General features: G+C 42.5%; 1 protein-coding gene across 1 annotated transcript in view; it reads right to left on the minus strand.

Moving 5' to 3' along the window:
* The window catches only part of bnip3 (BCL2 interacting protein 3), a 52,890-nt gene that overhangs the window by 18,749 nt on the left and 8,467 nt on the right, over positions 1 to 25,674 (minus strand). The window contains exon 2 of the mRNA XM_070876781.1: positions 12,226 to 12,397. Within this exon, the coding sequence (XP_070732882.1) occupies positions 12,226 to 12,397 (172 nt within the window). The remainder of the gene's footprint in view (positions 1 to 12,225; positions 12,398 to 25,674) is intronic.

A 25,674-nucleotide genomic window follows, 5' to 3' on the forward strand; every position in this document is an offset into this window, starting at 1 on the left:
TTCAAAAGCCAAACAGAAGGCCATTATGTAAAAGAGCAAAGAGATGAAAACAGTGCCTTAAGGAAAACCTACAAGATAGAGAACTCACAGGAGAAAGCAAAGTAAATGACAGATTTGTGAACAGATGGCACACACGATACCCAGATTTCAAATGAATGGGATGAAAAGCGAGAAGATATTAAATAGAATCTTCAATTTGAATTGTACATTCTATTCTCCATTGATTCTGAAATGCTGTCAGTTTATAGCTGGGTAATGAGAGCTAAGGATAATAAGGAAAATTGCAAAGTAAATGAAAAGGGGGTGGGCAAAGTACTTTAATAAGTGAAGCAAAACTAATGTGGGTGTATTATGAGGTCATTACTGTCAGCAAATAAATAGAGAACATAAGAAATAAAAGCAGGACTAGGCTGTAAAGCCCCTTGAGCCTGCTCTGCCAGTCAATAAGATAATGGCAGAACTTTCACATCACAACTTCACTTTCTCGCCCTTTCCCCATATCCCTCGATTCCCTTAGTGCCCAAAAACCTATTGATCTCAGTCTTGAATATACTCAACAACTGAGCATCCACAGTCCTCAAGGGTAGGGAATTCCAAAGATTCACACCCATCTGAGTGAAGAAATTTCTCCTCGTCTCAGTCCTAAATAGCCGACTCCTTACCTTGAGATTATGACTACTAGTTTTAAGACTCTCCAGCCAAGGGAAACAGCCTCTCAGCATCTATCCTATCAAACCCTCTTGTATTTGGTTTTCTGTATTTCACAGATCAAGAGCACTTAATGGTGCGTTTCAATATGACAGAGAGATACAGGCACACCACAGTACTTTAAATAGCGTAATTATAGTTCTATATAATTGTTATTGTTTCCATGTATGCTTAGCTGAGAGATGTTCAATGTATGCTCGCAAATCCTCATTTTAATTAGCAACACTGAATGGTGTCTGTGAGTGACATTTTGTGCCAAACTGTGGGAACCCATAAATATTGTATATGTGTCTTGCTGTTTAAGATATCAGTAACCACAATCTATGTAAAGCTGCCTGTTGTGTATAGTCCTAACAAAAGGAAGATTTGTTGCAGTACATATGAAGATAAACAAAAGAAAAACACGTCTAAAAATGTGTTTCATGGTGGCGCAGTGTGTCAGTGGGCTGAGGAGGCATGAGACTCAAGGTCTCGAATTGAATACTGAGCAAAGTAGCTGCAAGAAGCATGCAGTCTCTTCCTGTAGAATTATATAAGGGTCAGGCGCTGGGGTTACGCCTTGTCTCTACCCCAGGCTAGCTGTTTTTCATGCTGAATCTGAAGCCATGGCTCTGACTAGTGCTGCTGTGCCCTTGTCCCTCTGATTGTACAATCTGATCACTGGTTTATGCAATCTATTTACCAGGTTCCAATAAATTCCTCAAAATGCTTTCTGATTTTTTTTTCCCATCTCACACTTTTTCCCCTCAATAACTGAAATTTCTAATACCCAAAATAAAATACATATTTCACAATGTGATTAAATTTATCCACTGAATGGTCTTTTAATTTTAAGGTCTCAGCTTCTTCTAAAAGCCTAGGTTTAGAGTTGATATTTTTGCCAGTATATGTCCTAACTAGGAGGCCCAAAGCCAGTCCAAAACTGGGCCTTAGGCCTCAGTTCAATAATTTAGGTGCACTCCTGCCCCCTCGTCAACTGTTTTAAAATTACCTATATTTTTGGTGGCTGCCACCTGCTGGAAAGCCTGAGCGGAGCAGCCTCTGCACCTGTTCCACTCAGGGCAGCCCAATTTCTCGGAGGGTACTAAAACGGGCATTAGGCCCCTCATTAGCATATGTAAGGAGCCTAATGTCTCTTTTAGGCCGCCGCTGCTGATATTTTTCAGGCGTCCTTGGGGGCCACCGTTTTCCAGATGGCAAACAGGCACAATGCTGACCACTTTCTACCCCACCGTATCCAATTTTGGGCATCTTACTTTAGGAAGGATGACAAGGCAATGGAGGGTTCAGAAAGAGATTCACCATGATCTCAGGGATGAAAGACTTTAGTTATGAGGACTAGAGAAATTAGTGCTCCTTTCATTAGAACAAAGAGTAAGGGAAGAGCACATCCCAAAATCACAAAGAGTGCTGATAGGTAAATTGGGAAAATCTATTTGGTTAGTCAGTAACTAGATGGCATAAATTTAAGATTACCACCAAAAGAACAATGAGAGGTTGGAAGAAATTATTTTACTCAGCGGGTTGTTAAGACATGGAATGTCCCACCAGAAACAGTGGTGGATGCAGAACCTGTAATAGCTTTTAAAAGGTAAGTGGACAAATATTTGAAAAAGGAAAAGTTAAAAGGGCATTGAGAAAGAGCAGGGACTTCCCTGCGCTTTACCCACTTGTGTGGTAGTGGGATCTGGGAGTCCAACTATGAAACTGCCCTGTGATGCGGACTGGATCTCTGTCTTATGTATGTGTCGTAGTTCAATTTCTCTGAAAGGCAAGTTGAGTTAACACTATGCCAGGAGTTGTTTGGTTCATTTCGTAAGCTGTTTTATTTCAGTGCTCTTTATGTTTTGTCTACTGAGTATGATGAGACACACTTTGTAAAATCAATACAACCTCTGCATAAGTACTGTTACACTAGTCCACCTCGGTGAGTCCTTTATTTAATGTAAAAGCACAAACTCTTCCTGAACAGGGCTTTGCCTCTCCCCTTGCAGCCTGCTGCTGCCCGATTCCTAATTTTTAAAAGTCACTCTCACAGCCTGCACAAAGATCGCAAAAGGTTTCCAACACCAAGGTTTCTGAATAACCAGACATGATTAATGAATTGTCCATGATTTGGGTCTCAGTGAAACATCGTCCCATCTTGCATTGTAATTACTATCCATCTGCCTATTTTTTTTTTTATTCGTTGCCAATCTTTCCAATTCTTTGTCAAATCACAAACGCCAGAGGTCACCTTGCACACATCAAGGATCACTCTGCGCCAATGCTCTTAGCCAAAAGGCCTAGAGCCACTGCACCGTTCCTGGAAGTACTGCAATACCAGGTTCGTGCCATGGAGGTGGATGGGTCAGGCCCCCCACACACCTCCGTGGAGGTGGATGGGTCAATCCACCCCACCCACCTCCTATTTATCCATCTGCCTATTGATCCACAACTCCATATGGAGCTGTCTCAAGAAGCTACATCTTTTAGGCAAGCTTCTTGCTACTAAACACATCTTATCACAGCTCACCGCGATGTCCTTTCCAAGAACAAGTAGCCTAAGAATCCTGAACCTTGACACTTGCTCTGATAAATCCAATTGCCGTGGTCCATGTTAAAACAAACAACATAGGTAGGAACAGGGTGGAGGTCCTGCTGAGGGAGTAACAGCAGTTGGGAACTAAATTTAAAAAACAAGACCTCAAGAGTAATAATCTCTGGATTGTTGCCTGAGCTACGCACAATTTGACATTGAGACAAACAGATCGGGTGAGTTAACATGTGGCTAAAGGGCTGGCGTGGGAAAGAGGGGTTCCTTTTCATGGGGCACTGGCGCTAGTACTGGGACAGGAAGGAGCTGTATCGATGGGACGGGCTCCACCTGAACTGGAGTGGGATTAACTGGATTAGGAGTAATATATTAGTGTGGATAGAGGATTGGCTAACTAACAGAAAACAGAGAGTCTGGATAAATGGGTCATTTTCAGGTTGGCAAACAGTAACTACAGGAATCGGTGCTGGGGCCTCAACTATTTACAATCTATATTAATGACTTGGAAGAAGGGACTGAGTGTAACGTAGCCAAGTTTGCTGACGATACAAAGATGGGAGGAAAAGCAATGTGTGAGGAGGACACAAAAAGTCTGCAAAAGGACATAGACAGGCTAAGTGAGTGGGCAAAAAATTGGCAGATGGAGTATAATGTTGGAAAGTGTGAGGTCATGCACTTTGGCAGAAAAATAAATCAAGGAGCAAGTTATTATTTAAATGGAGAAAGATTGCAAAGTGCCACAGTACAGCGGGACCTGGGGGTACTTATGCATGAAACACAAAAGCAAGTGGTCAGGAAGGCCAATGTTATCTTGGCCTTTACTGCAAAGGGGATGGAGTACAAAAGCAGGGAAGTCTTGCTTCAGCTATATAAGGTATTGGTGAGGCCACACCTGGAATACTGCGTGCAGTTTTGGTTTCCATATTTACGAAAGGATATATTTGCTTTGGAGGCAGTTCAGAGAAGGTTCACTAGGTTGATTTCAGGGATGAGGAAAGGTTGAGTAGGTTGGGGCTCTACTCATTAGAATTCAGAAGAATGAGAGGTGATCTTATCAAAACGTATAAGATTATGAGGGGGCTTGACAGGGTGGATGCAGAGAGGATGTTTCCACTGATGGGGGAGACTAGAACTAGAGGGCATGATCTTAGAATAAGGAGCCGCCCATTTCAAACAGAGATGAGGAGAAATTTATTCTCTCAGAGGGTTGTATATCTGTGGAATTCACTGCCTCAGAGAGCTAGAGAAGCTGGGACACTGAATAAGTTAAGGCAGAAATAGACAGTTTCTTAAAAGTTAAGGGGTTATGGGGAGCAGGCAGAGAAGTGGACCTGAGTCCATGATCAGATCAGCCATGATCTTATTGAATGGCGGAGCAGGCTCGAGTGGCTGTATGGCCTACTCCTGCTCCTATTTCTTATGTATTTGTCTCATCTACTCCCTGTGGCAGCACATTCTCACTACTCTCTGGGTAAATAGGTTTCTTCTGAATTCCCTATTTGATTTCTTGGTGACTATCTTCTATTGGTGGCCGATAGTTTTGTGCTTCCCCACAAGTTGAAACACACTCTCCATATCTACTCTGTCAAATCTTTTCATCATTTTAAAGACCTCAATTAGGTCACCCCTCAACCTTCTCTTTTCAAGAGAAAAGAAACCCAGCCTGATCTTGGCTGATCCGATCATGGACTCAGGTCCATTTTCCTGCCCGCTCCCCATAACCCCTTATTTCCCTATCGGTTAAGAAACTATCTATCTCTGTCTTAAATTTATTCAATATCCCGGCTTCCACAGCTCTCTGAGGCAGCGAATTCCACAGATTTACAACCCTGTGAGAGAAGAAGTTCCTCATCTCAGTTTTAAATGGGCGGCCCCTTATTCTAAGATTATGCGCCCTAGTTCTAGTCTCCTCTATCAGTGGAAACATTCTCTCTGCATCCACCTTGTCAAGCCCCCTCATAATCGTATACGTTTCGATAAGATCACCTCTCAATCTTCTGAATTCCAATGAGTAGAGGCCCAATCTACTCAACCTTTCCTCATAAGTCAACCCCCTCATCTCCGGAATCAACCTAGTGAACCTTCTCTGAACTGTCTTCAAAGCAAATATATCCTTTCGTAAATATGGAAACCAAAACTGCACGCAGTATTCCAGGTGTGGCCTCACCAATACCTTATATAGCTGTAGCAAGACTTCCCTGCTTTTATACTCCATCCCCTTTGCAGTAAAGAACCAAGGTACCATTGGCCTTCCTGATCACTTGCAATAGCTGCATACTAATCTTTTGTGTTTCATGCATAAGTACCCCCAGGTCTCGCTGTATTGTGGCACTTTGGAATCTTTCTCCATTTAAATAATAACTTGCTCTTTGATTTTTTTCTGCCCAAATGCATGACCTCACACTTTCCAACATTATACTCCATCTGCCAATTTTTTGCCCACTCACTTAGCCTGTCTATGTCCTTTTGCAGATTTTTTGTGTCCTCCTCACACATTGCTTTTCCTCTCATCTTTGTATCGTCAGCAAACTTGGCTACGTTACACTCGGTCCCTTCTTCCAAGTCGTTAATATAGATTGTAAATAGTTGGGGTCCCAGCACTGATCCCTGTGGCACCCCACTAGTTACTGATTGCCAACCAGAGAATGAACCATTTATCCTGACTCTCTGTTTTCTGTTCATTAACCAACCCTCTATCCATGCTAATATATTACCCTCAACCCAGTGAACTTTTATCTTGTGCAGTAACCTTTTATGTGGCACCTTGTCAAATGCCTTTTGGAAGTCCAAATACACCATTAGGATAGATGTATTTAAGGGGAAGCTAGATAGGCATATGAGGGAGAAAGGAATAGTGGGTTATGCTGATAAGAGTTAGAAGAAGGATGGGAGGAGACTCGAGTGGAGCATAAATGCTGTCATGGACTGGTTGGGCCGAATGGCATGTTTCTGTGCTGTATATTCTATTGTAACATAGCCTTAACTGCTTTCTCAATAAACACAATTTTCTAAGAGGCTCTTTAAACTGGCCTAAAGTGCCTCACTGCAAACAGCTTCATTTAAATCTTACAATACTAAATATTAATTGGCAATCTTGTTGTGCGAGGCCCCTTGGGGAAGAGTGCCCATAATATGGTAGAATTCTTCATTAAGATGGAAAGTGACACAGTTAATACAGAGACTAGAGTCCTGAACTTAAAGAAAGGTAACTTCAATGGTATGAGACGTGAATTGGCTAGGATACACTGGCGAATGATACGTAAAGGGTTGACGGTGGATAGGCAATGGCAGACATTTAAAGATCACATGGATGAACTTCAACAATTGTACATCCTTGTCTGGTGTAAAAATAAAACGGGGAGGTGGAGAAACCGTGGCTTACAAAGGAAATTAGGGATAGTGTTAAATTCAAGGAAGAGGCATATAAGTTGGCCAAAAAAAGCAGCAAATCTGAGGACTGGGAGAAATATAGAATTCAGCAGAGGAGGACAAAGGGTTTAATTAGGAGGGGGAAAATAGAATATGAGAGTAAGCTTGCAGGGAACATAAAAACTGACTGGAGTGGAGGGTAGCCAATGTAACCCCACTTTTTAAAAAAGGAGGGAGAGAGAAAACAGGGAATTATAGACCGGTCAGCCTGACCTCAGTAGTGGGTAAAATGATGGAATCAATTATTAAGGATGTCATAGCAGTGCATCTGGAAAATGGTGACATGATAGGTCCAAGTCAGCATGGATTTGTGAAAGGGAAATCATGCTTGACAAATCTTCTGGAATTTTTTGAGGATGTTTCCAGTAAAGTGGACAAAGGAGAACCAGTTGATGTGGTATATTTGGACTTTCAGAAGGCTTTCGACAAGGTCCCACACAAGAGATTAATGTGCAAAGTTAAAGCACATGGGATTGGGGGTAGTGTGCTGACGTGGATTGAGAACTGGTTGTCAGACAGGAAGCAAAGAGTAGGAGTAAACGGGTACTTTTCAGAATGGCAGGCAGTGACTAGTGGAGTGCCGCAAGGTTCTGTGCTGGGGCCCCAGCTGTTTACATTGTACATTAATGATTTAGACGAGGGGATTAAATGCAGTATCTCCAAATTTGCGGATGATACTAAGTTGGGTGGCAGTGTGAGCTGCGAGGAGGATGCTATGAGGCTGCAGAGTGACTTGGATAGGTTAGGTGAGTGCGCAAATGCATGGCAGATGAAGTATAATGTGGATAAATGTGAGGTGATCCACTTTGGTGGTAAAAACAGAGAGACAGACTATTATCTGAATGGTGACAGATTAGGAAAAGGGAAGGTGCAACGAGACCTGGGTGTCATGGTACATCAGTCATTGAAGGTTAGCATGCAGGTACAGCAGGCGGTTAAGAAAGCAAATGGCATGTTGGCCTTCATAGCGATGGGATTTGAATACAGGGGCAGGGAGGTGTTGCTACAGTTGTACAGGGCCTTGGTGAGGCCACACCTGGAGTATTGTGTACAGTTTTGGTCTCCTAACTTGAGGAAGGACATTCTTGCTATTGAGGGAGTGCAGCGAAGGTTCACCAGACTGATTCCCGGGATGGCGGGACTGACCTATCAAGAAAGATTGGATCAACTGGGCTTGTATTCACTGGAGTTCAGAAGAATGAGAGGGGACCTCATAGAAACGTTTAAAATTCTGACGGGTTTAGACAGGTTAGATGCAGAAAGAATGTTCCCAATGTTGGGGAAGTCCAGAACCAGGGGTCACAGTCTGAGGATAAGGGGTAAGCCATTTAGGACCGAGATGAGGAGAAACTTCTTCACCCAGAGAGTGGTGAACCTGTGGAATTCTCTACCACAGAAAGTAGTTGAGGCCAATTCACTAAATATATTCAAAAGGGAGTTAGATGAAGTCCTTACTACTCGGGGGATCAAGGGTTATGGCGAGAAAGCAGGAAGGGGGTACTGAAGTTTCATGTTCAGCCATGAACTCATTGAATGGCGGTGCAGGCTAGAAGGGCTGAATGGCCTGCTCCTGCACCTATTTTCTATGTTTCTATGTTTCTATGTTTCTACAGATACATGAAGAGAAAAAGATTAGTGAAGACAAATGTAGGTCTCTTACAGTCAGAATCAGGTGAAGTCATAATAGGGAACAAAGAAATGGCAGACCAACTGAACAAATACTTTGATTCTGTCTTCACTAAGGAAGACACAAATAACCTTCCAGAAATACTAGAGGAACGAGGGTCTAGCAAGAAGTAAGAACTAAAGGAAATCCTTATTATTCAGCAAATGGTGTTAGGGAAATTGATGGGATTGAAGACCGATAAATCCCCAGGGCCTGATAGTCTGCATCCCAGAGTACTTAAGGAAGTGGCCCGAGAAATAGTGGATGCATTGGTGGTCATTTTCCAACATGCTATAGACTCTGGATCAGTTCCTATGGATTGGAGGGTAGCTAATGTAACCCCATTTTTTTTTAAAAAGGAGAGAGAGAGAAAACGGAATTATAGACCAGTCAGCCTGACAACGGTGGTGGGGAAAATGTTGTAATCAATTATTAAAGATGTAATAGCAGTGCATTTGGAAAGCAGTGACAGGATCGGTCCAAGTCAGCATGGATTTATGAAAGGGAAACCGTGCTTGACAAATTTTTTGAGGATGTAATTAGTAGAGTGGACAAGAGGGAGCCAGTGGATGTGGTGTATTTAGACTTTCAAAAGGCTTTTGACAAGGTCCCACATAAGAGATTAGTGTGCAAAATTAAAGCACATGGTATTGGGGGTAATGTACTGACATGGATAGAGAACTGGTTGGCAGACAGGAAGCAGAGAGTAGGAATAAATGGGTCCTTTTCAGAATGGCAGGCAGTGACTAATGGGGTACCGCAAGGTTCGGTGCTGGGACCCAGCTATTTACAATACACATTAATCATTTAGATGAAAGAATTGAATGTAATATCTCCAAGTTTGCAGATGACACTAAGCTGGGTTGCAGTGTAAACTGTGAGGAAGATGCGAAGAGGCTGCAGGGTGATTTGGACAGGTTAGGTGAGTGGGTAAATACATGGCAGATGCAGTATAATGTGGATAAATGTGAGGTTATCCACTTTGGTGGTAAAAACAGGAGGGGTGATTATTATCTGAATGGTGACAGATTAGTAAAGGGAGATGTGCAACGAGACCTGGGTGTCATGGTACATCAGTCATTGAAGGTTGGCATACAGGTGCAGCAGGCAGTAAAGAAAGCAAATGGCATGTTGGCCTTCATAGCGAGATGATTCGAGTATAGGAGCAGGGAGGTCTTACTACAGTTGTACAGGGCCTTGGTAAGGCCATACCTTGAATATTGTGTACAGTTTTGGTCTCCTAATCTGAGGAAGGACATTCTTGCTACTGAGGGAGTTCAGCGCAGTTTCACCAGACTGATTCCCGGGATGACAGGACTGACATATGAAGAAAGACTGAATCGACCAGGCTTGTATTCAATGGAATTTCGAAGAATGAGAGGGGATATCATAGAAAGATATAAAATTTTGACGGGATTGGACAGGTTAGATGCAGGAAGAATGTTCCCGATGTTGGGGAAGTCCAGAACCAGGGGTCACAGTCTAAGGATAAGGGGTAAGCCATTTAGGACCGCGATGAGGAGAAACTTCTTCACTCAGAGAGTTGTGGGCATGTGGAATTATTTACCACAGAAAGTTGTTGGGGCCAGTTCATTAGATATATTCAAAAGGGAGTTAGATATGGCCCATACGACGTAAGGGATCAAGGGGTTTGGAGAGAAAGCAGGAAAGGGGTACTGAGGTGAATGATCAGCCATTATCTTATTGAATGGTGGTGCAGGCTCGAAGGGCCGAATGACCTACTCCTGCACATATTTTCTATGTTTCTATGTAATACATTGAAATAAAGTCTAATGCCATTTTCCATCTGCTAGGATGGAGTGGGTGCTCACTATGCCCATTTGGAATGGAATGAGAGGATGTTCAATGCTTCTTATTTTGGGGGGAACTTTTTCTTTCTCCTAGCCATATGTTATGAGGATTCTACAGTAATCAAATGTAGTTTTCTAATTCACTAAAAAGCCAACAGTAATGGAAGAATTTACAAGATCATAGCAATCAGGAAGAGCTGAAAAAAAAGGATATAGAAAAGGTGTTACAATGCAAAATTTCAAAGGAGCACATCTAACTAAAAAGTTTGCAGTGTTTGATGAGGCAAGTCCAAATTAATAATTGGGATTGGTTTTCAAGTGTCCCAATTTCAATGGGAAAGGCGGCAGGCCAGAGAAATGAGCAGAAATGGAGTTATCACATGTGTCATTATGCCACCACCTGGCCTGAAATTTCCTGCATATTTGCGCCCAGAGACACACACAATCCGAGAGTATATCAAATACGTGGCTTAAAAGATCGAGGAATTTTGGGTGTGAGTTATACACGTAAGTACAATATGCCCAAATTGCCTTGAACATTAATGATTGTCTTATCGATCCCTCTACCGAACATATCTCCACCCGTAATAATGACCCTGCTTGATCCTGCGAGATTAGCTCTGCTGAAAATTGGCAAGCATTATCCTCGCTGATTTATGACAGCATCAGATTTAAGCAGCCCGTGGAAAATCTATCCTTATAAATAAGAAAACGCATCTTATTCTGGATTATTTAATTGCATATGAATTTCTTATGTCATGCTTTACTTTTACTGGTGTATTGTGTGATGAATAAAGAATTCAAAATAGCAGTTCTAACCAATTTCACAAAATTATCTATACCAGGAAGTGACTAGTTCATGTGGTGCATTTGGTATTCCTACCATTTGACAGTTCATGATTGGTAGCTTTCAAATAAAAAACTCATTGGTATTTACTGATTTAAAATCAAACTGTTCTGATTTGTTCACATCTAATTGATTGAATATTAGATCAGCTGAAATAAGGACATATCAGTTAAGTTACTAATCACAATTTGTTTGTCATACAGAGGATATTCGCCCGGATACAAGGGCTCTGAGTTTGCAGTAGTAATGACAGTGAAATTGTCAGCGTTCGTCGTCATTACTTCCCTGAAAGGGACAGCAACTTCTGGAGTCAATACATATGCAGATGAACGTGGAGATCCAGAAGTTTCTGTCAGTCATTCCCTGCTTTCCCTGCACTGTGGAACTCCCCATAGTTGGCAATTAATTCAAATCAATACTGGTGAAAATTTCCCTGATTATGCTGGAATATCGCTTTTAAACCTCCCTCCGTCCCATAAAAAGTTAAACCTTGTTGAAATAGATGTAACTGGGTTTTTAATGGCGTATTGATTGCTGAACAATTGTTCTGGCCCTGAAATGTTATATTTGTGAAATGTCAAATCTTTCCATTAATATGATAAGAATTACATGGCTTTTTAAAAAGTTTGTTATTTCAGCTTCTACCTTAATCCTACGTGTATGTCCCAATCTTTGTTTCTCTCTCTGTAAAATCTATTAAGAGTAAATTAGAATCTGTGCATTTTACTTCCTAGTTTGCTGTCTGTGAGAATTCTTCAATGTGATTGGCTGCTTAGCTTGCTTGATGACATCACTGTTGCTGGACGCTGGAGATTTGCTTGATTTGGTGCCAGATTCAAACTAAGGTCGAGAGAGCTGCAATTGACACCACAGAGATCGCTTGATCTTTTTTCAAGGTCAGCGGTGAGCGGCGAAGCTGACTACAAGTTCACTGACCACTTTGGTCCCAGTATCAATGATTATGCTGTTAGCAGAGACCAAACAAATATGACATTCAGTGGATGCCTTTGGCTCTCAAAGAACACTTGCAACATTGTTGACATATTACACATGAGAAGATGTAACAGAAGATCATTTTGCAAAAAGACTGTGTTTCAGGCACAGCGTGCTTTAGCACCAATCCTGGCTCTGCATAGTTGACAGTATATTCATTCTGTAACTAACGGTTTAATGACACAAATCAAACATATTCATTTTTTATTTATACAAAATTACATGCTGCGTGTACCTGTCACAGTGAGAACTTCCTCTGGAGCTGGTTCGGCCCGATTCATGTTGAGCATCTAGAAGTATTTTCTCCATTTCCCCATTGAGGATGGAAGTGGGTGCTGGAACCTGCTCCTGTCCTCCATTTTGTGTGCTGCTCCCATTGTTACTGTAGTGTAACTCTACCCAAGATCCTGAGTGGATTAAAAGTAAAAATTGTCAAATCCTCATATAAGTAATCTGTATTCAAGCAACATCCCACAATATCCTGGTATATGCACGCGGTTGCTGGCAAGTTCCACTTTTACTCTTTCATCATAGGCAGTCCCTCGGAATTGAGGAAGACTTGCTTCCATTCCTGAAGTGAGTTTTTTGGTGGCTGAACAGTCCAATACGAGAGCCACAGACTTTGTTACAGATGGGTTACAATGGTGTAGATGTCCTGTTACATGTATGTCTGATTACATACACAAGCTACGGCATCTAACAGGATTCCACTGGGTACATCTAGTAGTTTACATTGGGGGGGGAGGGAGGATTTCATTACAAACATTAGCCATCAATGGTTATGAAAGACATGTTGAACGACTGATCTCCCATTTCAGCTTACATTAATCAGACATTTTGTCGTTCTTGGTTTCAGTCTCTTCCAATTATTATATAGTTCAGTAGCCTCACAAAAGACATGCCGACAACTGCTGTTCTTTATTTTTACATTTGTATATGAATCTGAGTTCGTATGACAGTTTGAAACTGCAAATACATTTTTATTGTGCCCCTGCTTGCAGCCTGGAGGCCTGTCTCCATCCCCAGATAATAAGCTCTCTGACCCCTAGCTCAGCTGTAATTGTTAGTTGCAAACATTGTTCAACTAAGCTGAAGCAGCAGACTGTTATCCATATTGTACTTACCCAGCTAAAATATACATCACAGTTTGTTCCTTGGTAGCAACTTTGGTTATACAAAGAATACAATAGGCTCAGCTTATTAAACTGTAAATGAAATTAAAACAGTCTGGATCAATAATAAAATCTGTACTCTCCTTTGTTAAAAGAACCGTGCACTATATTCATTATGTAAACCACCAGTGCGTAAACTGGTGAGGAAATCTGTTTTTAGAAATTCCCTTAAAATTGTGTTATTGCCTTAAGATGATTACTTTCTATTCATAAAGTGCTACTCATTTTTTTTAAGCAGAGAGGGGCTTATTCATGTCAGAAATGAATTGGGTGAAGTTTTTCATTTATAAACTTGGTGCTTTCTTGAACATGGAAACAATTTGAGGAGAGATATTCTCATCTCATCAGAACTGATGTTACTTTAATCCCAGATGTGATGCTCTCCAAGAGATGTACTTCCAATGTGTGGCAAGTAAAAGAAACAAGCTAAAACTTCTACAGGCCCTTAAGGCAGCAGAGGTACAGTGAGATAGGACCTTCACTGCTTTGCATTGCATGTTACTCCCATCCCAAATTCCCTGTAGAGGAACATTTCAATATTGGAACGGATGACCCACACTTGTGGAGTTCCACACTACGATGCTGCCAGAACATTGTAGCGGCAAGTTGCCACTCTGAAAGTGGCAGTCCAAGGCTCACATCAGCGCGAACAAAAAAATGTTTTTTTTACTTTAAAAGATGCTCTGTGGTCCCTCTTCTAATGGCAATTTGGGATCAATTGTCATTTACCTTCTCTGCTGTAGGCCGCACCTGGGATGGGACCAACACCTGCTCTCAGCAGATGCAGGTTGGAAGCATTTTATGTGACAGCCCCCACAGTTCCAGAGTCACAGAACTGAAGTGGGTAGAAGGAGCATCCATTCTTCCTGGATTAGAATTTCAGCAGCACCCCTGGAGGGACGGGACCCAATGTCATTTAACTTATCATTCTCAACTATGCACTTACTTATATTCATGCATTTTTCTAAGACTTTAATTTGATGGCAATGTGAATTGTACCAAGATGTGGATAAATGTGAGGTTATCCACTTTGGTGGTAAAAACAGAGAGACAGACTATTATCTGAATGGTGACAGATTAGGAAAAGGGGAGGTGCAACGAGACCTGGGTGTCATGGTACATCAGTCATTGAAGGTTGACATGCAGGTACAGCAGGCGGTTAAGAAAGCAAATGGCATGTTGGCCTTCATAGCGAGGGAATTTCAGTACAGGGGCAGGGAGGTGTTACTACAGTTGTACAGGGCTTTGGTGAGGCCACACCTGGAGTATTGTGTACAGTTTTGATCTCCTAACTTGAGGAAGGACATTCTTCCTATTGAGGGAGTGCAGCGAAGATTCACCAGACTGATTCTCGGGATGGCGGGACTGACATATCAAGAAAGACTGGATCAACTGGGCTTGTATTCACTGGAGTTCAGAAGAATGAGAGGGGATCTCATAGAAACGTTTAAAATTCTGACGGTTTAGACAGGTTAGATGCAGGAAGAATGTTCCCAATGTTGGGGAAGTCCAGAACCAGGAGTCACAGTCTAAGGATAAGGGGTAAGCCATTTAGGACTATGAGGAGAAACTTCTTCACTCAGAGAGTTGTTAACCTGTGGAATTCTCTACCGCAGAGAGTTGTTGATGCCAGTTCATTGGATATATTCAAGAGGGAGTTAGATATGGCCCTTACGACTAAAGGGATCAAGGGGTATTGAGAGAAAGCAGGAAAGGGGTACTGAGGTGAATGATCAGCCATGATCTTATTGAATGGTGGTGCAGGCTCAAAGGGCCGAATGGCCTACTCCTGCACCTATTTTCTATGTTTCTATGAAGCTTGAGTGTGTGAATATTTGTTTCACACATGTTCCTTAGGAGTTTCAATCACTCTTGCTTTGAGCAGCATCGTCACCTTCCACCCTTCAGTAGTTCGGGACCTAGAATGTCCGGTCCCTCATTGAAACACCTGTGAACTCATCCCTTTTTGGTATGGAAGTGGGTCATCCTCGATACGAGGAACTGCCTAATACATATTTGGTACATGGATCAGCTTGAGGCACTTCTGATCATAAGGAATAGTACTTACCAGTTTTGTTGAGGATTGCGTACCAGCACTGATGTTTGCTGCACATACTCAATATCAAACGAGGGGGTGTAGGACCATTTGTGGGTTAAGGTAAAGGGAACAAGCAATTGGTGGAGACTACAGAAAGGAAGCATTGAGAGGGCAGAAAGCGCAGCACTGTGCCTACCATCTACTCCAGATAAGATGATTTGTACAAGGCAGATCTATCTAGAGCTTACTGAAGAGACTTGGGTTGAGCTAAGCTGTCGTCAAGAGTCGCGGCACTATGTGATCTGCAAGCAAGAACAACGAGGGTGACAGCACTGTTGGTGGTAAGTCAAGGTAACCATTGCACTGAGTTTCTACGCCACTTGCGCCTTCCAGGCACCCAAAAGAGACTTGACAGGAACTAGGTGAACCTCTGCATTCGTGATACTGTATAACTGACACGCTCTAACAGAAGGCACACCAGTTCATTGAGTTCAGAATCTACCATAAGCAGCAGAAACAAAGGCAACCTACTTTCTACTAGCTTTCTATTTCTCCTAAATGCAAAAATGATCAACTGCAGCCATGAGCCATATATGAATATGAAACTTTCACTCTCTCAATGCGCAGATAATTTGTGACCAGCAGCTCAAAATCATAAATTTCAATATACACAACGCAAGGAGTATGTATGATTCATTAATTTTGATGCAGTCTAATTTAACAGACTTATTTGCATGGGACGGTCACATGGAAGGCTGGGCCCTGGGAGACTATGGATATGTGCTGCCCTCATAGTTCACACTCCCTCTGGTGAAGTCCTGTACACTATTGCAGCAAAAATGTAATGAGTACTACAAAAGAATTTGGGTGCTCATTAAGCAAGCTTAAGGGGTGTTCAAGCAATGTTTGCATCATCTAGGTATAACTTTGACATATTTCCCTGTGAAAGTTGAAAGACATTTTACATGGGCTGCATGTTGCACAATCCTGGCACTCAAGAGGCCTCATATTGGAGGAGCATGAGGTACAGCAGAAAGAGGAATCAAGATGAAAAAGAATGCCACAGAGTCAGAAGCAGAAGCAGAAGACTCAGTTGGTGGTGTGGTGTGGGAGAGCATCATAGACCACTTTTCAAACAGGCCTGCTCACGTTTAAAAAGTTTATTTTCTCATTCCTGTTTCTTTTTTTCCCCTCTTCTGGGAAGAGACCCACCCTTATCTGCTACAGGACAGAAGGAAACTGATGTTCTCCATATGAGAGCATTTAAGCCTTAGTGTTAGCAAACAAGAAATGCTTGCATTTTATATTGCACCTTTTCTCAACCTCAAGCCGTCTAAAACACTTTATAGCCAATTAAGTATATTTGAAATATAGTCACTATTGTAATGTAGAGCAGGAGCAGGTAGCATGAATTTAAAACTTACAAGGTGGTACACACCTCCATCCCTCCGCTGCCTGTCAGGTCTGCACAGCGCTGTCAGACCCAGCATTGGGACCCCCGTCAAAAATATAACTTTCCCACCTGACCTGCCACCGATCCTGCCCACTGACACCCCAGAAAATTCCAGCCACTGTCTTCATTCTGATATTTTTACACAACATGCTTTGCATCAGTAAAGGCATAACTGCACTTTCTGATGACAACATTTGCAAAAACGCGAAGCTGTCAAGAGTGACAAAATTAAATAAATCGAACATTCACAAAGCTCCTTCAGGTACATTTACAACACCATCATAAACATTTGATAAACACTTTGTTGGTATATTCTCACTTTTTACATTCTCAGGTAAGCCAAGGTGCAGCAAATGACCAGATATTCCTGGATTTCGATGATACAAAACTGATGTTGACTAAATGTCATTAGTACAAGACTAAACTCCATCAGATATTCTCTTATCAGTATCATAATCTGTTGGGCATCCCGCACTTTTAGCTTATGCAAAGTTAATGACTGTCAGTTTTTCTCAGGTCAGTCGCATTCTCACCCGAGTCAGAAGGTTGTGGGCTCAAGACCCACATTATAAATCAAGATCATAATCTCAGCTGTTACTCCTATGAAGAAATTATCAGAGGTGCCATCTTTCGGCTGAGGTGGCAAACCTGCTGAGCTGGATGGTAAATATATCATGTCACTAGTCAAAGAAAAGCAAGTTGTTTCCTGGAGCCCTGTCCAATATTCCTCCCTCAATGAACCAAACAGATTAACTGGTCATTCATTCCCCCGTATCCTATCCTGCACCAAGTCCAACTCACCATTCACTCTGTACTTGCTGACCAACAGTGGCTCCAGTCCCCCAATGCCTCAAATTTAAAATGATCAGAGTTATGTTTAAACCCCTTCATGTTCTCACTCCTCCTTATCTCTATACTCCAGCCCTACAACCTCCTCCCCTGAAATCTCCATTCCTCCAATTCTGGCCACTTGTGCGCACCCCCCCCCTCACCCACCAATCCCTTCACATCACCATTGGCAGCTGTGCCTTCAGCTGCTTAGGCCCCATATTCTGGAATTCCCTCCGTACACCTTTCACCTCACTCTCCTCCTTAAAACCCTGCTTCAAGCTTTTGTCACCCCTGTTACTATCTCCTTCTTTTGTTTAGTGCCCATTTTATTGATTACCTCTCAGTGAAGCAGCTTGGAACATATCTATGTTAAAGGTACTATATAAATATAAGTTATTCTTGTTGTTTATCTTGCTTTTATTTATTTATTTTTTAAATTCGTAGCCAATCTTTCCAATTCTTTGTCAAATCACAAACGCCAGAGGTCACCTTGCACACATCAAGGATCACTCTGCGCCAATGCTCTTAGCCAAAAGGCCGAGAGCCACTGCACCGTTCCTGGAAGTACTGCAATACCAGGTTCGTGCCATGGAGGTGGATGGGTCAGGCCCCCCACACACCTCCGTGGAGGTGGATGGGTCAATCCACCCCACCCACCTCCTATTTCCAAAAAGCATAGGAGAACCACCTTCCTGATCCAGGGAGAACCACTTTGGGGTCATGGTTACTCCCCTGTCAGGTCAGTTACGCATGATCTTAGCCAATCATTGTTTATATTTTGCACCTGCAATGATCATGCACGGCTTATATTCTGTGCCACATTATTTGCATCCTATTTTCCTTGTATTCATGTGTTTCTCTGTACATCTTAACAGCTGGTGGGTCTTTTGAGAAAACCAGTAAGTTGGTAAGCAGGCTACTCTAAACATATAATAAATAAAGATTAAAGCCAGCAAGTGTGCTACTGTGGGCGGAAATTCAATTTGTACCTTGAGAATACTGCTCTCTGAGAGATCTCAGTACACTCTCAGACAGATGTACTTCAATTCAGCAAGACAGGCTAAAAAATGAGTTAACTACCTAACAATTCAATGCTTGGATTGTCCTCTATGCAGCAATGTTGTTGTAGATTGAATGCATTTTGGGGGAAGAGGATTGTGGGGCTAAAGGTCTGCTCTTGAATTTGAACCCATTATCTGGGCTGATAATTCAATGCAGTGCTGAGGGAATGTTTCACGGCTGGAGGTTGGATTGCCACCTGGAGGCTTGATCATGTGACATTTGATCATGTGACATTTTCACGTGATATTGCAATTACTTTATACAAGTTGGGTTCCCTGTAGTCGAGAGTCTTTGCACCCACAGAACCATATCCAATAAGAGTTACTATCCTCAAGAGGGGAAAAAAAAATAAGAAAAAAAATGCTAATTTGGGCCTCAAGGCCCTATAGTCATAAACAGAATGAAATAGCTATCTTATTTAAAACTGTATATTTGTGGCACTTTCAGAAAGGATTCTTGGGCTAATGATGCTGCTTGGGGGCTCCGGGGGGGGGGGGGGGGGGGGTGCCTACGCAATCCTGGTCCTGCTCCAGCTCGGGTTGGGCGAACTCCATTAATAAGGCCATTCCAGGTGGTGGTGTTTCCAAATTAATCGCACCTCACCATCAGGTTCACCTCATTCCAAATGGCCAGGGCATGAACATCACCGAAACTTCCAGCAGCCCACTTCTCTCCACCCTGCTGCTACTACCATCTTTGTCACATTTGGAAAATCTCATGGGGGTCATTTTAACCTAACCCATCCAGCAGGAATTTCAAAGGTCACCGACCTGAAACATTAACTCTGTTTCTCTCGCCACAGATGCTGAGTATTTCCAGCATTTTCTGTTTTTATTTCAGATTCCCAGCATCGGCAAGCAATGCTTTGCTTTTGTATTTAATTTAGGTCCTGCACGTGGTGAATTTTCAAAGCACTGGAGAGGCTGCAGAGAATGACCATGGTGACTGAAAAGTTGAGGGTTAAATTAAGCAGTAAAATTGCAGATGCTGAAAACTGAAATAAAGGCAGAAAATGCCGGAACCGCTTTTGCGTTTCAGTTCTGATAAATTGTATGCACACCAGTCCCCTGGAGCTTGCTGGGAGTGCTCCTTGCGTGCTGACAAACATTTATTTCTTAACCACTACCACAACAGATTATCTCGTGCAAATTGACTGCCGCTTTACAACAGTGACTGTAGTTCAAAAGCAATTCATAGGTTGTGAAGTATATTGGGATGTAAAATTGCTATATAAATGAAAGTTCTTTCTTTCCTGTTACGAATCGGAGAACAATTTCCCAGCGTTTTTCTTGAATTGTCCACAGGTTGCTTCTCTGTTTTTTTACATTTCCCAGGAAACAGCATTGTTAGGGGGTGGGATGAACAGTGTGCGAAATGGATTGGACAGGTTTTGCTGAGCCAGCAGTCTTTACTCATCTTTTTTGTATGCTCGTATAAATTCAAGACAAATAGAAAATCTGCGACTGTGATGCACTTTGGGCTAATTGACTATAAAACAAAAACATTTTTGCAAAAGGAGTGAAAATATTTCCAGTTATGATATTCTCTTCTGTATAATAAGTCTGTCACCTAGTGTTACAAGCCCCAAGTTTCCACATGATTTGCGCCTGATTTTTAGGAGCAACTGGTGGAGAACGGACTATCTTAGAAATCGCAATTCTCCACATTTTTTTTTCTGCAGTTCTAGTCAGTTAGAACAGTTTCACTTTGGAACAGAATTTTTTCTTCAAAAGGGGGCGTGTCCAGCTACTAACACCTGATTTCAAAATTTCCACAGTGAAAACGTACTCCAAACTAACTTAGACTGGAGCAAGTGAAGATTTTTGTAGAACTGAAAAAACCTTGTCTACACATTAAAAAATCAGGCGCAGGTTACAAATTAGGCGTCCAGAACGAGGTGGGGGGGAGGTGGGGGGGAAGTCATTAAATTCTACAATAAATCCTTATTTATACTTATACAAATATTATACAAATAAATCCAACCTGAATAAAAATTTATAAGCAAAGAAAAGATTAAATAAACCATCTTCCTATCTGTGTGAAAGTGCTTCAGCCAGGGAGAATGCTGCAGGAAGCCTCACAAGTTGAGGCAGCCGTTCGTTCCCGACGGCAGCGGGGGGGTGAGGCAGCCGTTCTCGACGGCGGGTGGTGGGGGGGGGGGGAAGGGAGGGAGGGAGTGCGGGCCCGACCGACCAACCGAACGCAGCGGGGGGGGGGAGGGGGGGAGGAAGCCGTTCCAGACAGCGGGCGGGGGGGGGAGGGAGGGAGTGCGGGCCCGACCGACCGACCGACCGACTGCAGCGGGGGGGGCGGAGAGGAAGCCGTTCCAGACGGCGGGCGGGGGGGAGGGAGTGCGGGCCCGACCGACCGAACTCAGCGGGGGGGGAGGCAGCCGTTCCTGACGGCGGGGGGGGGGGGGGGGGAAGGAGACAGTGAGAAGGCTGCAGGAAGCCTCACAAGTTGAGCAGCCATTCCCGACGGCGGGGGGGGAGGCCTTCGGGAAACGGCTGCCTCAACTTTCTGAGGCTTCCTGCAGCCTTCTCACTGCTGCAAGAAGCCTCAGTGCTGATGTGCTGATGGCAATGTGCTTTTATTAAAAAATGTTCAAAAATTAAACAGCTACAAAGAACTACAAAAATGACCGAGTGCCAATGTTTCCTTCACACTGCGCGTGCACGAACGCTCCAACGTGCACGCGCAGGGTTGCCAGCAGGAAAAAAACTAATTTAAATGGTACCCGCCCCCTCCCACTTACAAAATCGGCGCGAGTGGTAGGCTCCGCCCCCTGGGCGCCACGCCAAGCTGCGAAAAACAGGCGCCCAGCTCGGAGGGGCGCCCGTTTTGTAGCGTGTGGAAACTTGGGGCCACAGAGAGGTAGTTACTAGAAAACCCATACAGGGTTTTCTGCTCCAGTTTCACCCACTTTCCAGAATAACTCGAGCGGAATGGGGAGGACTATTTTTTGGATCCCACCACTTCCCGACATTTTCCATCAGAAGTGGAGTGCATACAGGACATCCTTCTATGTAAGGATGGGCACATTATAAACTGTTGAAAATGTTGGGAATACACCATACAACATTAAGTGTGCTTTAGCATCCTGGCATAGAGCATTACCAGAAAGGATTAAAAATTAAAGGACAGAAAAGCCTATCCAATTGATCTTTGGGAATCTGTTGCATAAAATTTTACGGAGTTGGATATTACCTTGGAGTGCATTTTCCATAAGAATCCACTGTAGCAAACTAATTTCCAGCCCATCAGATGCATCAGAAGGGCATGGCAATTTTAACTGCTGGGCCATATTTAAATGCCGCTGATCCATTTACTACCCTTGCACACCCACCATTTTTCAGATAAGTGGGGAGGGGGGGAGGGAGGGAACGAGTCCGGGGCAGGGGAGGCCGCAACTTTCCTGTGGGGCCCTGAATGAGTATTCCTGCTCTTCCGGGCCCCACAAAGGAAATGTTTTGATGTACCTGGAGGGCCTCTTCGTCCTCCTCACTAGTTGCCAACCTGTTGCAGCCTAGTGGGAATGGCACCACAGCTTCCCCACTCAGGCCCCTGTTAAAGTGTCACTGTAGTCCTATTGACGGTAACAGGACCCCAATTGACATAAATCCCTGAGGCATCCACCTGCTTTAGGTTGATATATAATAACCCTGCAGATTAATACTGGAGACAGTGGGAAAGGGTTGCACTTCCAAGTAGAGCTCGAGTAACCTGCTCGTTTTTAACTGCCCACCCACCTGGTTTCTGCCAGATGGGTAATGTTAAAATTGACCCCACTGAAATTACAACATGGAAACGGGTTATTCAGCCCAGCTAGTCCATGTTGGTGTTTATCCTCCACACAAGCAGTAGTCCTAATCTCATGCACTTCACAACAACTTGTATTTATATGGTGTCTTTAACGTAGTAAAACATCCTAAGGCGCTTCACAGGTGCGTTATCAGACAAAATTTGACACCGAGCCACTTAAAGAGTTATTAGGAAAGGTGACTGAAAGCTTGGTCAAAGAGGTAGGTTTTAAAGAGTGACTTAAAGGAGAGAGAGGTACCTATTTATCCCATATTCTTTTTTCATTCGATCACCTATCTAACCATTCTTGATATGGTCTCAGCTTCAATCATTAACTCCATAGCCTCACAATCTGTGCAAAAAAGGTTTGTCCTGTTACTTAAATAGCATCACTAATAAAGTGTGTTTCAGGGATTGTACTGTTCCAACAATTTGCTAAATTACTTCAAATTAAAGTACAGATACTACTATAGCCGTTTTTGTAAACATCGCTCACTAATTAGAAATACATTAAAAATTGCAGAACAAAAAAAAAATTGTGTTCAGAATTCCTGACACATTTATCCAATTTTTCAGAAAACTAGTTATTCCCTTAAATGAATTAATGTAAAAGCAATCTTTGCCAGTGAACTCAACCCCCTCTTGTTTTGTCAGCACATTGTACTTCCTGGTATGTACCCTAGTCAAACCCATGTGACAGTCATGTGATGTGGTGTTTACTTACTGCAAACCTCCCAATCTCAACACAGCCAGCTGATGCCATATTCATTTTAACAATATTTATAAACATCAAGTGTGGAAATAAAGAGTGATGCCATATTTGTTCCTCTTCAGAATGTCATGACATGCCTAATATGCTCACGGGATAGAAGAGCCTGTGATTGTAATGTGCATCTGAACAACAGCCCAAGGTCAAAAAACACAGTCCTGGCTACAATAGTAGGCTCCTTCAGAATTGTTTAATACATATAAATTACTGGCCACTCTCCTCTGACTAGAAATCATAATTTATTCATCCGGTATCATTTTATATCACAATTATTTTATGCATGCATGCAAAGTTTTTATGATACTAAATTTAAGATAAAACTTCTTTATATAAAAAAGTACATTTAGCTGAACTGTCGTAGCATTGCTTAAAGTCAGAGGCCATGCTAAGATGTGTGAAGTGTGCAGATGTAAGTGACACTTATAGGAGATGGGCCAAAACATTGTTAAGGTGAGTTGCAGGATACAATGATTTAGAACAGAATTAGTTAATTAAGTAAATAATATCAGAGTTGAGCAGGCAGCTCAGTAAATATACCAGAGAATCTGTGAATTGAATTAATATTGGGAGTCAATGAATACAATAAATAATATCGAGTCATAAATTAAATAAATATCAGGTATTGAATAATATTTGGGAGCAGAATTAAATAAATGGCAACAGAGCTACAGAATTAAATAAATAGTATTGGAACAAAGGAATTAAATAATATTGGGGCGTGGAATAAAATACATACAATTGACCAGAAATTTTTAAAAATCAGGGCCAGAAATGAAAGAGGTAATATCGAAACCACAGAATTAATAATATCAGAGCTGGGAATTACACAAATACTATCAGAGCCACAGAATGAAATAAATAATATGGCGGGCAGACCGGAGCTTCTCACATCACAGCAACACCTTTTGGCAGGAGGCCTCAACTGCAGTATGACAGGCAGATAGGCTTTTCCCATTATAAAAATGTCAACTGTATCAATAAGATCGGTTTCTACTGACCTGCGAGGCACATTCCACTGCTTCTTATGCTAAAGAATGGAAAATTAGTAATCATATGTTCTGTAAGGTTGCAATTTCATAGTAACAGCAGGGTAACTCGATTCGGTGATTGATATCTTTGAAGGATTTTGAAGGTGCTATAAAAGGATTTTGTCTTTTTTTTAACTTTCATGGATAAGCTACTAAACTGAAACATATCTGTAATGTAATACACTCCAATAATTACTGTGCAATTTACAAGACAATAACTTGTTAGGTCTCCTCAGAGCACTGGGATGCAGTCCAGCTAAATTAAAAGTATTTCCAAACACAATATGTTGGGGGTTAATTGACTAACCGCCCCCGCCCCCGCCCCCGCCCCCTCCCAAAAACGGGCAAGGGGATTGCAGTGTGAATTAACGCGCGTCTATTCATTGCATTGCAGGCAGCACGGTAAATTTGGGGGGCAGGCGGCCCTCCAGACATATGCTCAGGAGGCAATGGGAACAAGTAGCACGACGGTCAATGCCAGGAATGTTGCTCCAAAAACATGGACGCAGTGCAGGAAGGATTTTAACGATCTCACACAAGTTGCTCAGGTGAGTGAGTTCATCTTCAAATAACATATCCTACCCACTGCACCACCAGTCTCATTCACTGCTCAATTCACTCACCTACCAACAATCTGTATCAACCAGTACTCATCCCTTCAATTCATTTGCTTTACCTCACCCTCACACACTTAGTACTGTCGGACCCACAATTGACCAGAAATTTGGAGGGTAGCCAATGTAACCCCACTTTTTAAAAAAAGGAGGGAGAGAGAAAACAGGGAATTATAGACCGGTGAGCCTGACCTCAGTCGTGGGTAAAATGAAGTAATCAATTATTAAGGATGTCATAGCAGCGCATTTGGAAAGAGGTGACATGATAGGTCCAAGTCAGCATGGATTTGTGAAAGGGAAATCATGCTTGACAAATCTTCTGGAATTTTTTGAGGATGTTTCCAGTAAAGTGGACAAGGGAGAACCAGTTGATGTGGTATATTTGGATTTTCAGAAGGCTTTCGACAAGGTCCCACACAAGAGATTAATGTGCAAAGTTAAAACACATGGGATTGGGGGTAGTGTGCTGTCGTGGATTGAGAACTGGTTGTCAGACAGGAAGCAAAGAGTAGGAGTAAATGGGTACTTTTCAGAATGGCAGGCAGTGACTAGTGGGGTACCGCAAGGTTCTGTGCTGGGGCCACAGCTGTTTACATTGTACATTAATGATTTAGATGAGGGGATTAAATGTAGTATCTCCAAATTTGCGGATGACACGAAGTTGGGTGGCAGTGTGAGCTGCGAGGAGGATGCTATGAGGCTGCAGAGTGACTTGGATAGATTAGGTGAGTGGGCAAATGCATGGCAGATGAAGTATAATGTGGATAAATGTGAGGTGATCCACTTTGGTGGTAAAAACAGAGAGACAGACTATTATCTGAATGGTGACAGATTAGGAAAAGGGGAGGTGCAACGAGACCTGGGTGTCATGGTACATCAGTCATTGAAGGTTGGCATGCAGGTACAGCAGGCGGTT

Source organism: Pristiophorus japonicus, chromosome 3 (assembly GCF_044704955.1).
Source record: "Pristiophorus japonicus isolate sPriJap1 chromosome 3, sPriJap1.hap1, whole genome shotgun sequence".
Taxonomy (NCBI): Eukaryota; Metazoa; Chordata; class Chondrichthyes; family Pristiophoridae; genus Pristiophorus; species Pristiophorus japonicus.